This window comes from Ptychodera flava, chromosome 6 (assembly GCF_041260155.1).
Source record: "Ptychodera flava strain L36383 chromosome 6, AS_Pfla_20210202, whole genome shotgun sequence".
Lineage (NCBI taxonomy): Eukaryota > Metazoa > Hemichordata > Enteropneusta > Ptychoderidae > Ptychodera > Ptychodera flava.
This window is the reverse complement of record NC_091933.1, coordinates 41,056,309-41,072,456: the sequence shown is the minus strand read 5'-3', so window position 1 is coordinate 41,072,456 and position 16,148 is coordinate 41,056,309. Positions and strand designations below refer to the sequence as shown.

General features: G+C 37.6%; 1 protein-coding gene across 1 annotated transcript in view; it reads left to right on the top strand.

Moving 5' to 3' along the window:
* Positions 1–6,573: 6,573 nt before the first annotated feature.
* LOC139135808 (protein-glutamine gamma-glutamyltransferase K-like) overlaps positions 6,574–16,148 on the top strand; it is a 35,526-nt gene continuing 25,951 nt past the window's right edge. Inside the window, exons 1-3 of the mRNA XM_070703536.1 lie at positions 6,574–6,984; positions 8,083–8,277; positions 15,485–15,742. Of these exons, the coding sequence (XP_070559637.1) occupies positions 6,780–6,984; positions 8,083–8,277; positions 15,485–15,742 (658 nt within the window). The 5' untranslated portion in view covers positions 6,574–6,779. The remainder of the gene's footprint in view (positions 6,985–8,082; positions 8,278–15,484; positions 15,743–16,148) is intronic.

Sequence of the window (16,148 nt, the reverse complement as noted above, 5' to 3'; positions counted from 1 at the left end):
CCTTCAAACGCCCCATATTTTCATACCATGTTGCATTTTTCACAAGATCTAGCTTGAAGTTCCTGTTATGATTACTATTTTAATGAATACTTTTCCTGTTGTTTTACATGTACCGGGTCCTAGTTTTTCTATTTGACACGGTTAGTAATATGATTATTTTATTTGCTGTACTTCTGCTCATGTTTCTATTCCTTACTCCCTAAATGCTGGAAAATTCAATTGAGACTGTCAATATAGCCTGCACTGGATATATATCTGATGTTCTTGGTTGTCTTTTACAATTAAGCGCCAGGATTATCATTATTTGTCAGCAAAAGTTTTGCAGTACATGACTGGGCTCAAGCACTCACCCCAAATATTTGTTTATGGAACTCCATTTTTCAACTTCGAGCAATACGATGCAATTAGGCAACGGTTAGACAAAGTTCAAGCATTTGCTTCAAATAGATCAACTGAAATATCTTACTTATGTAATGATTGATTTTTGTCTTTCGATGCACATAACAGGATACCCTTGTTAATAATTTTCCAAATAGAAGTTGCATTTCAAATTAATTGTACCGTGGATGAAAACGACAATGCTCAGTTCTGATAAAAAATTCTCTGCTATGTATACGAGACAACAATTTTGATGAACTTTTCTGCAGACGTTCATATGGAAACTTTATGTGAGAAATTATAAAAGCTGCGAATTGGTCCGTTCACGTAGACTGCGTTCATGTTTTTGATAACCGCACTGTCTCATAATATGGCCTATTCCAGATTGATTTTGCTAAATGTTGAGTGTGTCGGGTAATACGTAATGTAATTCTAGATACACGGGATAATGAGTCCGAAGTTTCCATAGAAATGTTCAAACATCGTCTGGAGTTTTCACCCACTGTCTTTCCTGGTGATATCAACGGGCCTATTTCATACCCTTAACCATAGACCCAAGAGAAGCAGGAATTTTCTCTACAATCTATGACTGAAAAAACACTTTGTTTTAATATATTAATTTATTCTGTTTTTGTCTGTCATAACAACAAACTTTGAAAAATCTTCATCGCGATGTAGATTTGAAATTGCCTCTTACCTAGATTAGGTCCATTTCACAATTTTGCACCCCACCCCACCGCAAATATCAGTCCAATGAATCACACCGTGGCTGTAGTTGTGACAGAGGGATTACGGTGTACATGTACAACGTAAACTGCCCACTGCAGAGCCACTACTGTAAAGCTGATACCATGCTTTGTATACTGTAGTGCTGATACTGATAATATCAGTTGGTTTAAAAGGGAAATGCGTCATTAACGTTGTTCTTCTATCACGCACAAGCTGCAGAAGTGACGGCGAGGAAGCTATTGCGGGACAACCAACCTGTGTCAACAAAATGATGAGAAAACCATGAACATGCAAACACACACTATCCAGTTTATGAATCTGTCAGAAAAACATGAACACAAACCCTAATATATGTTACATGTTCTCTGTGAGAAAACGAAATACATAAAAAAATCTATTTGGTACATGTTACCACTCAATATGGGTAAAAAAAATCAGTTGTACAAAAAACACTTTGCAAAGTAACTCTGAAAAAAGGAAAACATTGAAAGAATAGCCTTAACCAACCTAAAACCCCAAATTTGAAACAATCCTGTACGTTGAACATACTGTTTTTTGGTCTCCGACTCATGGGTTGTTTTGCAAAGGGCAGTGTACAATACAAGGTTGTACAATAAATGAAAGATGTGATGCAATATATGTGTAATTCACTTGAAATACTAAATATTGCACCTTGAGCTAGGATCTGCATTGAAATGTTCCCTGACTGAATTCGGTCCCCTACGCTGAAGAGAAAAAGTGGTACAGAAAATGTTTGATCCGTGAGTCACAGTCTGTCATACGTCCAGAACACTGCAATTATCCAACGTTTCAGATCCCACTGCTATCTCTGGACAGTCAGCAGACCCTGAGTCATTAAAATACATTACTTTGCATAAACCTGGATTTACTGAAGAGACAGATCATTTGAAATAGATAAGGCGTTTGGAAAATTGAAGGTTTTTTATTGAACGGTAGAACTGTACATCGCTGAAAATTAGAAGTATCTGCCGAAAAAAATAAATAACTAGTACACGCTTATTACGTACGTTATTAAATGTTCCCGTAAAAGTCATGTAAATTTGAAATATTAGTGTTCTGCCCTGTGAACAATATGCTAAAGAAACTCTTACAATGCTGAGTAACTTCTCTCACTGAAGTAACATTTGTTCTCTTTAAATCTGAGAACACTTTCGTTAGCATTCCTATGTGTGTGACTCGCTAGTAAAAACTGTCCTAAAATGATTATGTGATCTAAAAGCTTCACATAAAATGATTATACAGGATTTCAGTGCAAGGATCTCGTTTTTGGGGTTTAGTTTTGCCCATCAAAGGACACATGCTTTTCAGCCTGTTAAAATTTACGATCATCTGAATTCACAGTGTATATATGTACGTATGTTGCAACGCCAAGCATAAAACTTTTCCCTTCTCTAGAAAAATAACATGATGAGGTAAACAACATTCGTGATCACTGATAATGCTTGTCAAAACTTTCCTCAATAACATAGTCGAAAATGTCATACGAATTCTTAGCGCATAACTGCAAGCAAAGCAAGGAAGGCATTTATTCGTCAGCAATTATTAAAACCTTGTAATTAAGGATATTAAGGTTTATTTTATGGTTTGGAAAGCTCAAGGCCAAGGAACCTGTAATTTTGCGTACATACTGGTATACAAACACTGCTATGATATTTTACACAGACCCTCTCTGAAAGAAATACTGGAAATTCAGCTAGAAACCTACAGACTCATTTACAGCACTGTTGCCTCAACTGTGGTCACAGTCAAAATATAACTAAACAGTGGCAGTTCATATAATATTTGCTCAGTACTAGAATTTATGGATGCTTTTCAAATAAGTGCAAAATAGTTATTCAGTTGACTTACTGCAACTTGCCACACGGCAAGATTTTGATGGAAAAGTCAATATGATAAAAATATAAATTTATCAGTTTTAATGCATCTACTTCAGAAAAGACAAGGAAAGTGTATCCTAACTAAATATTACAGTTTTTAGGGAATATTTTACCTCCAAAAAGGTAGTAATCTGAAAAATAAAACTAATCCTAACTTAATATTACATTTGTCAGACAAATAGTTTTTAGGGAATATTTTTACCTCCAACAAGGTAGAAAGTAATTTAAAAAATAAAACTCCGTTGCTGCTTTCACTGAAACTTGAACAAATCAAATTAAACAATTACAGACTTCATAGATTTGACTCTTGATTGTTATTAATTTGAAAAAAAATTAGTGGCTGATCATGAAAATCTACAACCAACAATGCCCTTTTACATGTATTGAGCGACAGATTGACAAGTTTTCGATACTCTGCAGTTAATGAACACATTGGCACAGACTATGCACCCGTACACGTACCACACACTTTAGAAATGAAAACAAGCCAATTGCAAGTTTACAACATGTCTATTCAAGTATCATTCACTTGCGATTTTCCGATGGATTTGGATCTCTCTCTCTCTCTCTCTCTCTCTCTCTCTCTCTCTCTCTCTCTCTCTCTCTCTCTCTCTCATATTATATTTAAATTTACAAAGTGATAACTAATCAACGTACAAAGTATATGACTCAAGCTTATACCATTTAACATTGAGCATTAAACAAACAATTTAAAACATAGTGAAAATTAAGACAATGGCAAGTTTATCAAACTTTGTTTTTTCTGTTTTTTACCATTGAGTAAGAATCAAGATTCTTACCCCCTGGTTTTAATGACTGAATATGTTTTTCAACATTCTTACAGAACAAGCTAGTCCAATAAACCTCGTTGTAAAGTCTGTTGACCTGAGACTTGCCGATAATCGACAAGCCCACCACACTTCAGACTATGAAGCAAGCGACTTAGTACTCGTGAGAAGAGGTCAGCCATTTGACATTGTAGTGGAGTTGAATCAGAGTCTGGATCTAAATGAACACCAAGTCAATCTGGAAGTCCACTGTGGTAAGTTACATACGACGTCATACTGACGTCATTGGGCGCACGAAGAATAACATCAGGGGGAACAAATAAAAAACTTTTCCGACAGCGTCACTCCAAAAAATAAAATGTCCACTGGAAATTCATTGCGTTGTGGGTATTGTACTAACAAGCCCTATACTTTCATTACATCATGACCTGAAATTAAAACAGATTTCGCGTAGACAGGTAGATATTGTCATGGAGGTAAGGGACCGTTCAGTTTTTACGGCCGGGGGGCCGGCAAAATCCAGGGGGGGGGTCATCGTAATTTTGGAATCCGCGAAGGGGGGGGGGGTCATCGCTTTTTCACTGGTAGGAAAGGGGGGGTCACCACATTTTCAAAAACATAATACCTACAATAAAGTTCAATTTATGCCAAGGCCATGATCGACCCTCTTTACCGGCGGGCCGCCTTTGGCGGCCCACTACAATAAATTGACTTTATGTAATGGCCCATGACCCTCTTAACGGGCAGACGCCTTTGGCGGCCCACTCCAATTAGGTTTACTTCATGCAATGCCTATGATCGACCCTCTTTACCGGCGGGCCGCCTTCGGCGGCCCACTACAATAAATTGACTTTATGCAATGGCCCATGACCCTCTTAAAGTTGACTTTACGTAATGGCCCATGACATTCTCAACCAACAGGCCACTGAAGGCGGCCCTGTCCAGTAAAGTTTACTTTATGCAATGCCCATAATCGACCCTCTTTACCGGCGGGCCACCTTTGGTGGCCCACTAGAATAAAGTTGACTTTATGTAAAGGCCCATGACCCTCTTAACCAGAGGGCTGCCTTTGGCGAACCACTCCAATAAAGTTTACTGAATTCAATGTCCATGGACATGTTGTCTATGGAAATGAAGTTAAAAATTGCCTTACAGTTGTCCTAATTAACAGACGTTTGCATGGATGTGGCTGGGAAGTTTGTGCGCCGCGTACTGGAGTTCAAATCCATACCATGCGGGTAAATTTGACATATGGGTTTTGGTTATTTTTCAGCCTTGGGTGGGGGTCATCAAATTTTTTCGTCTGACAAAGGGGTGGGGGTCATCTTTTTCACGAAAAATGCAGGGGGGTCTATATTTTGTGGAACACCTGCGACAAGATTTTGCCGGCCCCAGGCCGTAAAAACTGAACAGTCCCTAAAGAAAATCATTTTCATATACGTTTCAGGTTAGGCCATCCGTGTTTGTGTCCCTTCTTGACACAAAACGTGTACAACAAGAGGAGCAGCTAAATGAAAGTTTTCTAAACGTACATTTCTAATGACAAAAGTAAAAAAAATCAATAAAGTTTCCGGATAAAATTTACTCCGGTAACTACATGTTCAGAAAGCAAATCTAGATATCGCGTTGATATTTGCAAATATGCTAAGGTTGGGCCGCCCGTATTTGTGTCCCTTCTTTACACAATACCTTCAGACAATTCTCTCTCCATTTGACGTCTAGATAAATCATCGCTCAGAAAGGCATTTACAACGCAAACCTAAAAAGGGGCTTGTCCGGTCATACATCACAATTTATGAGTACATTGTAAGGGGCGAACATGTTGATATAAAATACAGTAGTGAATTTCTGAATGGACGGATTGCAATGTCAAATAAGTGCAAAATAGTTATTCAGTTACTTACTACAACTTGCCACACGGCAAGATTTTCATAGAAAAATCGATATGATAAAAAATATAAATTTATCAGTTTTAATGCATCTACTTCAGAAAAGACAAGGGAAGTGTATCCTAACTAACAGTTTTTAGGGAATATTTTTACCTCCAAAAAGGTAGTAATCTGAAAAATAAAACTAATCCTAACTTAATATTACATTTGTCGGACAAATAGTTTTTAGGGAATATATTTACCTCCAACAAGGTAGAAAGTGATTTAAAAAATAAAACTCCGTTGCTGCTTTCACTGAAACTTGAACAAATCAAATTAAACAATTACAGACTTCATATATTTGACACTTGATTGTTATTAATTTAAAAAAACATTAGTGGCTGACCATGAAAATCTAAAAACTAACAATGCTCTTTAACATGTATTGAGTGATAGATTGACAAGTTTTCGATACTCTGCAGTTAATGAACACATTGGCACAGACTATGCACCCGTACACGTACCACATACATTAGAAATGAAAACAAGCCAATTGCAAGTTTTACAACATGCCTATTCAAGTATCATTCACTTGCGATTTTCCGATGGATTTGGATCTCTCTCTCTCTCTCTCTCTCTCTCTCTCTCTCTCTCTCTCTCTCTCTCTCTCTCTCTCTCTCTCTTATTATATTTAAATTTACGAAGTGGTTAACTAATCAACGTACGAAGTATATGACTCAAGCTTATATCAGTTATGAAAATTATATTACAGATAGAATAATATTTCACCTTTCACAGAAATTGTAGTAAACTGAACACATACCTGCTACCAACTTTCACACATACATACACTCACATACATTTATTCGTTGTCATCTGATATATTTGTATAAGTCGCTGAACTCTGTGCAGGGCCATCAATCGGAGACGGGTAAGAGCAGACTGGTCCAGGTCAAACTGCTCGAGTGTGATTGGTCGACTGCGCTCATTTATCGAGATTAACGGTGATTTATTGGGATCGATTTGGGAGCAGGAAACCAGTGAGAGTGTGGAAGGTATACGGCTGTTAGGTTCGTGACTCTCTAGCTCAGGACTGCCGACGTCAAAGTATAGCCATTATGTCGAGAAGCTCATCGACCGACGTCGCTCGCACGAATCGGAGAGAGGAACGCCTGCGGAGAAACATTCCAGCTACTGGCCGCCGAGTTGAGCAACCTCATGCAGTAACTCAGCGAAATGAGTCTTCGTTTTCAACATACTTCTATCGTTCTTTACGTGAGGTTTTGTATTGGCTGGGATCCCTTGGGAGGCAACCTGTACAAGGTAGGTATAAATGAATCGTGACGACTGTTTACACGTACGTCGGGAAAGTGAACTCTACCGTCAGGCATATTTCAGTTTTATTTATATCACAATAACAATTGACAGCTGTGCTGTATAATGCTTTTCGATTCTGAGATGTATGTCGCACCGTTTCTACAGCTATTTGGCTGACAATGAAGCTTTCGTCGACGACACAATCTATAAAATTTATCGTTAGACCTAATATCGCAAACTTTTGGCGTCCCCCGAAAGTTCTTCACGATATTAGCCTATTTCCCCGTGATCAAATATATGCCAGGCTCTGTACTATTTTTTTGCATTACGAAAAGTAGAACGGCCGAGAGGCAAGTGTATTGTATCAATCACAATTATTTGTTCTTCAATTTTTATCACATATACATTCCCTTACTGGCTTGCTGACGCAGCCAAAATAAGACTATCTGCAGCTCAGGGACCTGCAGTTGATTAATGGAGTCCCGGGAATGGAGTATTGTACCTGTGATATAAATAGTCATGTTATATTCAACGCTACCTTCGAATAGTATGCTGTTAACAGACAATAGTGTAGCTCATCGAAAATACTGTCCATATGGTCAGTTTCTGTATTGTTAAACGTGTTGATTCTATGATATACCACATCTGTTGCGTATATTATTATGTAAGTATCTTCATCAGCAAGTTCATCAACGACAGCATCTGTCGTTTATCTGGGGATCAAGCCCTTATAAAATTGATACCTACATGCCTAACATATGAGGGCAACGCAGCTGTGTTATTTTCGTCTTGAACTGCGTGAAATAACAACAGTTAGTTCGCTTTCAGCGAGGTCGCTTATTGACTGAAACTGACACGCGGGGTCACTTGCATTGAATTGAATGCACGTCCTACATGCATGCGTCTGAAAACACGCCGTAATGATTACGCGGCGGTCAAACCTGCATTTGTTCAAAACTATATATATAAAGTAATAACGGCTCGAAATCTAATAAAATTAAGACGATGGCAAGTTTATCAAACATTGTTTTTACCATTCAGATAGAATCAAGATTTTTACCCCCTGGTTTTATTGACAGAACACGTTTTTCAACATTCTTACAGAACAAGCTAGTTCAATAAACATCGTTGTAAAATCTGTTGACTTGAGACTTGCCGATAATCGACAAGCCCACCACACTTCAGACTATGAAGCAAACGACTTACTCGTGAGAAGAGGTCAGCCATTTGATATTGTGGTGGAGTTTAATCAGAGTCTGGATCTAAATGAACACCAAGTCAATCTGGAAGTCCACTGTGGTAAGTAACATCAGGAGGAACTAATAAAAACATTTCCGACAGCGTCACACCAAACAATAAAATGTCCACAGGAAATTCAGTGTGGTGTGGGTATATGTGCTAACAAGGCCGGTACTGTCATGTCCTGAAATGCAAACAGATTTCGCGTAGATATTGTCATGGAGGTATGGAAAATTATTTTCAAATACGTTCCAGGTTAGGCCATCCGTGTTTGTGTCCCTTCTTGACACAAAACGTGTACAACAGGAGGAGTAGCTAAATGAAAGTTTTCTAAACGTACAGTTCTAATGACAAAAGTAAAAAAAATCAATAAAGTTTCCGGATAAAATTTACTCCGGTAACTACATGTTCAGAAAGCAAATATAGATATTGCGTTGATATTTGCAAATATGCTAAGGGACTGGACGTAAATTAGCAGGGGGAGGGCCGGGGGGGATTTCGTAAGAGAGTGACCAAAAATTTTATTACCCTCCCCAAAGCAAGGCTGAAAAATTTATGACCCTCCCCCAAAGCAAGGCTGAAAAATTTGTGACCCTCCCCCAGTTTCAAAAAAATAGAATATTACAAATTGATCGAATCTTCAACGATCAAAAATTGAGGTGGGGATTTACAACACAGGGCAATATAGATGGATACCAGCAAGGGATGTCTGCAAATTTTTTATTTGCTTCTGCTTGTGACAAGAACAAGTCTAGATATGGATGTCAGCCTTACCTAAGAATACTTTCAATGACATGGTGTCAGTCCCATTTGACCAGCATGGGTAAAACTAATCTTGTAGAAAAAATCTCGATAACTCTATGCTACAGATTTTTCAGTACTTTTAATAAAGGGAAACCCCTGATTTCTCTGCCTACACAATAACGGGTATGCATTTTGATTGTTATGATAATGGTTTAATATACTCTTTAACTCTTACACTGTTTAACCCTTTCACCACCATGGTTTGGCCCAATCCATTGTTATCAATGGTGAGTGTGGACCTGTTTACAGGGAATTGGGGTGAACAGGTTAACTTAGTAAACCAATCACCAGATAAAGGAGTACTGGTATTCTTTTTTCCAGTGTGGTATGGGTGGATTGTTCTGGGGAACACCATAGGATAAACTCTATGATTAAATTAATTCATTGTTTGATTTTCTTCACAAGTTTGATGAAATGCTCTATTTTCCACTTTGTCAGCACACTTGTAAATGTGGAACAAACCACAAAAAACAGTTTTAGACTTCACTGGACACAAAAAAATGACACCACTGCTCAAGTGTCATCAAGCTAGGCTGACAAACTGAATCAATACAGAGCATATCATGCTAAAATACAGCAGCTAATACTGAAAAATTCTGAAATCTTATGAATTTATATAACTCTGACCTGCAAAGTAAACAACAAAACCAACATCTTGTCCATACACCATTGTTTCAAATTACAGTGACTGACAGGCAAAACTAACAAAACAGCAAACATGGAATTTAGCCATTTTCATTGGCCATTAAAGGGACAAAGTCACTCATTTTTGACAAAATTTTGGTCATTTTAATTTCCGTTGAATATATATGCTTTTCTGCTGCTCACTGAAATGGGCTAAATTGCAATCTCTGGTTGTCACAGCTCAACTCATATACATGCATGGATATAACATGTGGTCACTCAATAATTTAATTAAAGGTATATACCAAAAATTGTCACAGTAAATTTCACATGTTAATGTGCCTTATAAAAAGTGAGAATTGAATTGCAATAACCAGAGAGTGAGCATATTTCAGTGAGAATAATCTATCAAAAGAAATTTTAATGGCAAAATAATGTCAATAATGAGCAACTTTGTCCCTTTAACTTGGTACATATCTAGTAGAGATTCTTTAATTCAAGTGTCAAGCAGCATGACCATTGCACTGTTGAAGTATTAAAATTGTGGCAATGAATATTTTTATAATTGGTGCATTGACAAGATAGTACTGTAAAATGTTGACAAAAATAGCTTTGTCCAAAGTATCATAATATTAGCCATTTCTGAGCAGGGATGTAAGATTACACCACCATGTGAACTCACAAATATTTCCAATATGAAACTGCAGTCCTCTGCTGAGTGTTGAATCATGTACCGGTATGTTGTACACCATGGAGGTAGACACCAAGCATAGCATTATGTAAAAGAGTTAAAGTCTTGGTACTAGATGACCACTAAACAAGATTGGCAGTCCGCTTGTTTCAAAGCTATTTAAAAACTTTCTTCTGGGCCATTTCACATCATATTTGACCCTCTGCACTTGACCTGCAAGCTTGGTACGTACATGTATTCTGGAAAATGACAGTATATAATTTCAACGTCATTTTAAGTCAGAGATTCGTCACGTAAGTCATTAATTTCACTCAATTATTTCTGTCCGTTCTTCCTGACTGTCAAAATTGATTGAGGTCTAAGTATTGAAAGTACTTAATTTAATGATGATTTTCACAAATATGTTTCACTTACAACTTGACTAAATTGTCACTACTTCCAAGTGTGACTGTGAACATCATTCTAAAAATATTCAAATTCCTTCAACGCATACAAGTTTGTTAACAATTTAGTTTTAGGCTATTTCGCGCTGTACCAAGAAGTTCTCTGGACGTACACTGTACATTTTAGCCTATCATTTTCAGGAAATAAAGGTCTGTATGTTTAAATGATTGACTTATTGGCTTATGAAAAATATATTAAGGATCAGAAGGATGTTGATATTGCAATTCACAAGTCTCGGTGTTGTTTTCCCAAGCAGGAGCGTATCAGTATCACCATGGACCTATAGCTCTGCATGGCAGGGCTGTGTGTTACCAGCGCGCGTTATACGGCCTCCTACCACAGGCCGTATAACGTTGATAACACACAGCCCTGCCATGCAAAGCTAGGAGCAGTGTAGTACCACACTCTTTTGGTAGTACCGTGGTATCATATATTGCTTTATGGAGCTGCAGTTCCGAAACTGAAGGGTTTGCCTTTTTTCGAGTTTAAGCTTTTAGATTTTAGGGTTTGATCAAGTTGACGTCCTACCTAAACAGCAGTCCAAATATTGAGGTACAACGGCAATATTGCCGTACGCTAGGAGGATATGTGTACCACCGTCGCTACGCAAAGACTACTTACCCCAAAGAGCTCTCTCTCTACCGGGTGCATAGGCCTTCGCGTTGCGACTGTGGTTGCACCTGTGTGATGAGTATGCCGTTGTTGGAGGCAATCAAAGCAGCCAATAGCTGAATACTCTTACCATTCTCGTAGGGCTTAGACTACTACACCAAGTCAATGGCATATATCATGTAAAGTAGGCAGTAAATATGTACCCTTTCACTTTGGCTTTGAACTGCAGATGTGGAATGTTATGATTCAACAGACTGTCCAATAATTCCATAATGAATGCCCAAATTGGCTCATAATGGAATAGAGCACATTTATACTCCATTAAGAGTGATTGTGATAAGTAATGCTCTTGAAATGTTTTCTTTTATATTAATGCACATGCATGTGCCTGCCAGTTTTTCTAAGGAATTATAATTTAATATTTATCAAAATATCAGTGAAATTCATAATTTTGGAATGTATCACATTGACAATTGAGGGAATACTGGAAACACAATGTGACACTGATCTCCATAACAATGATATATGGTCATGTACAATGTATTGAGCAGTTCAATCTCTACATGGGGAGGAAATATGGGACAATGTATGTTTAAAATGTGTTCCTGGTACAGATATAGAATTACATGTGTGCATGACCCCATTATTCACTGGATTTTATAATATTCCTGATAGACCTGTGTAGTCAGAGAACTGAAATGTGCTCATTGCACTCATATCAAATCCAGTTTTACAAAATGTACTATTGTGTTCCAGTAGACAATGAGAAGTTTTGGTCATGTTGCTCTGTTTGTGGGGAAAGGTCAACAGAAAGGCTATGCCTATTCAAGCAATAATTTAAGCAAACAATTCAAAGTATGGTCATGGATTGAATGCTATAGTGTGATATTATGGTGTTTTAACATTGACAAGACTTTGTCAATTTTTATGCCCCGTTTCTTTGCATTTTAAACATATCACAGAAAGAAGCTTAGATAATAGAGGATAGACTGATCCTGATTTGACACAGAAGTGGCAAACACTATTTCATGACCAATCAAGTCTCCATATTCTGAAATGACATTGGGATATCACCGTATTTAATCAAGTTCAATCTGAATACGTGATCAACATGGCTGATTCACTGTGTAAATTACCCATATTAAATTTCAACAAATGTCATATATCCTGCCATCACAACACAAATGAACACTATCCATTCCAAAGATAGTACCCACGTGGTAAAGCCAATATAAACTTGAAAAATGCCACAAGTAGCCATACCAATCAGATGACTGTACCTAAATATTTAAGTATACTAAAATCACTTTTCTGGAATCAAAATTATTAATTATCACACCAAAGCTTACTCTTAATTTCAAACAATAGTATCTCTAAAAACTAAAATTCATGTACCTATAAAGTGACTGATGCAGGGTGGAGCTTGGCCTTAAACTTTAAAGGGAAGTGGCTTATGAAAGAGAGGGAACTTTTGTTGATCAACAAACAGTGGAATGAGGAATAATATTGTCAAATAGTTATAGGTTCAAGATTGACTACATCAGTGGAACAATGTAAGATATTGTGGTAATATCCAGCAGTGTTTTTGTTAAGGGCGGTACCTAGGTAAATGTTACCGGGGTTCCCCGGTCATTTTACCAGGGCTGCCCTTGGTATATCAGTGCAGTCATACTAGCGGACAACAGAAATTTTACCAGGGTTCCCAATGTTCCCCAATCTTAGCAAAAACACTGTCCAATGTTTAATAACGAAACACACTACATGTACACTGGGCAGCCAGAATGCCACAGGTTAGCTGAGGAACAATAGATTGGATTTGCTACAAACTTAATGGCGATAAGAATAGCAACAAGAGAGACAATCCTATTTAAGATAATGATGGGGAAGAGATGCACAGAGAGTTGGGAATGAGCACTTAATAGAAAGTAAGAGGCAGTGTGCGAGTGATGTCATGTTAGCATAATTGTCTATACAAACAATTTTGCTTTCTACCTTTAGTGCACCGACAACAAGCCCAAAAATTTGTGACCCTCCCCCTTAGAGGAGCTCAAAAAATTGTGACCCTCCCCCAAACAGAGGCTCAAAAATTTGTGACCCTCCCCCAAATCCCCCGGCCCTCCCCCCTGCTAATTTACGTCCAGTCCCTAAGGTGGGGCCGCCCGTATTTGTGTCCCTTCTTGACACAATACCTTCAGACAATTCTCTCTCCATTTGAAGTGCAGATAAATCATCGCCCAGAAAGGCATTTACAACACAGACCTAGTAAAGGGCTTGTCCTGTCATATATCACAATTTATGAGTACATTGTAAGGGGCGAACATGTTGATATAGAATACAGTGGTGATTTTCTGAATGGCGGAGTGCAACGTCAGTACAGGGAATGTGTCCTCTGTAGGGAAATCTGTGTTCCCATGACCTGATATAAGGCTTCCGGGACAAGACGTTGACCATGGTGTACATTTGATGTGGCGGCGATCATATAACGCCGTGAATAACTGCAATGAATAACCTCAACATGTATGCTTCCTCTGATGTTATTATGATGAAGTACCAATTTCACTGAAGTCTGAAAAATCATTCCATAGTGATAGTGTAAAAGAAATCAAAATTTTGCCGGACTAAACAGAGGGATCTCAGATATGAGACAGAATTTTTAACCTCCATGTCTGTATAGTAAGCAAAATTTACTTCTCCGCCAAGATATTATGCAACAAAGATGAGGTTTGTTGAAATGGAAACAATAATCAATGTTAGAAAGTGTTTAATATTTGCCTGAATGCGACACTTTCCCTTCAGTGCTAATATTGCGCATGTTATTAATGTATCAGACTTCGTTCTTTCCCTGGAACAAGATTGGAACTAATTTGGGAAAATTGGATGAGAGTAATTATTAGGAAAATGTAACGAAATCGAAATTTTTACAGCTGAAATTTTACAAAATGATAAAATAGTGTAAAATTTGAAATATTGTTCTCATCGGACAAAACAACGAAACACAACGATTATTGCATACCTCTTTCATCGGATTCATTTTTATGAAAATAAGTTCATTTTTGTGTAAATGTACTGAAGAAACGAGACAAAATGCTTAAAATTTCTCTAATTGACGAATTTTGAGTCAGGGCACTTTTGAAATGCCCCTGACTTTTTCATGAATTTAAGGCTTCATAAACATAAATTGAGTCAGGGCACATTTTAAAAGACCCTGACTGACTTAACTGTAAATCAATCGAAAAGCTTCATTTTGGTCGAGGAAAAATGACAAACTGACATTTTTACTAGTTTTTCAGTAATGAAGAAACTACAGACAAACTCCCATATATTCATTCAAATGTGAATGTTGTTCATATGTTTTGAACAATATTGCATTAGATACTATCATGCACTGATTCTTACTCATAACATTTCAACAGCATCGTAAATTGTGTATAAAATTTTAAAGATGGTAAGCAAATATGGTGTAAAATTAGAGAAATTTCTAAAATTCTTGAGAATTTCTGCCAATCCAATTATCCCAATTTAGTTCACATCGTGTTCTGGTATTAAGGGATTGAAAACTGCTATTCTGTTGCAGTACGTGTTAACAGAGCTAGTGAACATAACCAGAAGGTTGCTTACTGTCCGGGCCTTAAATTGTCGAAATTGCCTTCAGACAAACATAACTATCCTAATCAATATTCTGCTTTTACGGATTTCACTTTTCAATTGGCGCATGCAGAGCTTCCATTAGGATTTTCAAACCTGCGTTAGGCTGTACACAAATGTTCTTTTTATTTGCGTAAAATATATCAAAAATGCGTACAACTATACATGTAAGTACATAGCTATATAAGCAATATTGAAAACCGGTTCAACAGTCAATGAATAAAGTGTTCAATAAACATCAACAGTGATAATTGTTTTTCTTTGGTGACTTTTACAGTCTTTAATACTCTTCTGTTCTCTTCTCTGTCAACGGTATTCATTTCTTTACTTTTTCTGTCTACTACTTTTGACGATGTCAATTTACTTTGCGTATTCCAGAGTAATTATGCGTGAAATACGCAGGATTTTGCGTTAACGGAAGCTCTGCGCATAACCTTTTTGTTGCAGGAGAGAACCCTTCGCTGAAGAAAGACACTTTGATTCGAATACCCTTTGATGGCGAAGATTGCAAGTGGGAAGTGAAGGTTCAAAATCAAGATGGCGGCAGCGTCACTTTGTCCGTGTTGTCACCGGCCAATGCAATAGTTGGAAGATGTTCTCTGAAGATTACAAGGCGCGTCAAACGACAGGATGGGACTCTAGGAGAAATTGTCACTCTTTGGAAGGCAATTCCAATTTATGTCCTCTTCAATCCGTGGTGTAAAGGTAAATAGAAGTAAATTGCTTCTTTCTCTTCATCTGCCAGGGCCTCGTATCAGTGTCATATCTTATGGTAGCAAAGGCATCAGTCGAAATCCTCAAATCTTTCCTATAAGCGCATATACAAGTAACAAAGGACAAAATATAAGCATCAAATTAATCAATTGAAAAGAAAAGATCTCTGGATTTTCATTCGGAAAGCTGACGCGTGATGTCAGAATTTTAGAAAGGGGGTGTCCATTCCGACATGTGCCATCCGCCCTTAACAGTATCCAAAAATTGCGACAGAAATTTGTCGTATTCTGAAGACAAATGTTATAGAGGCATCGGCGATCATCTTTGTGCGACAGCTATTCAGTGGCCTCTGTAAGGCAAGCGTGTGAAAGTAAATGGAATTCATTCGATCCCTCGG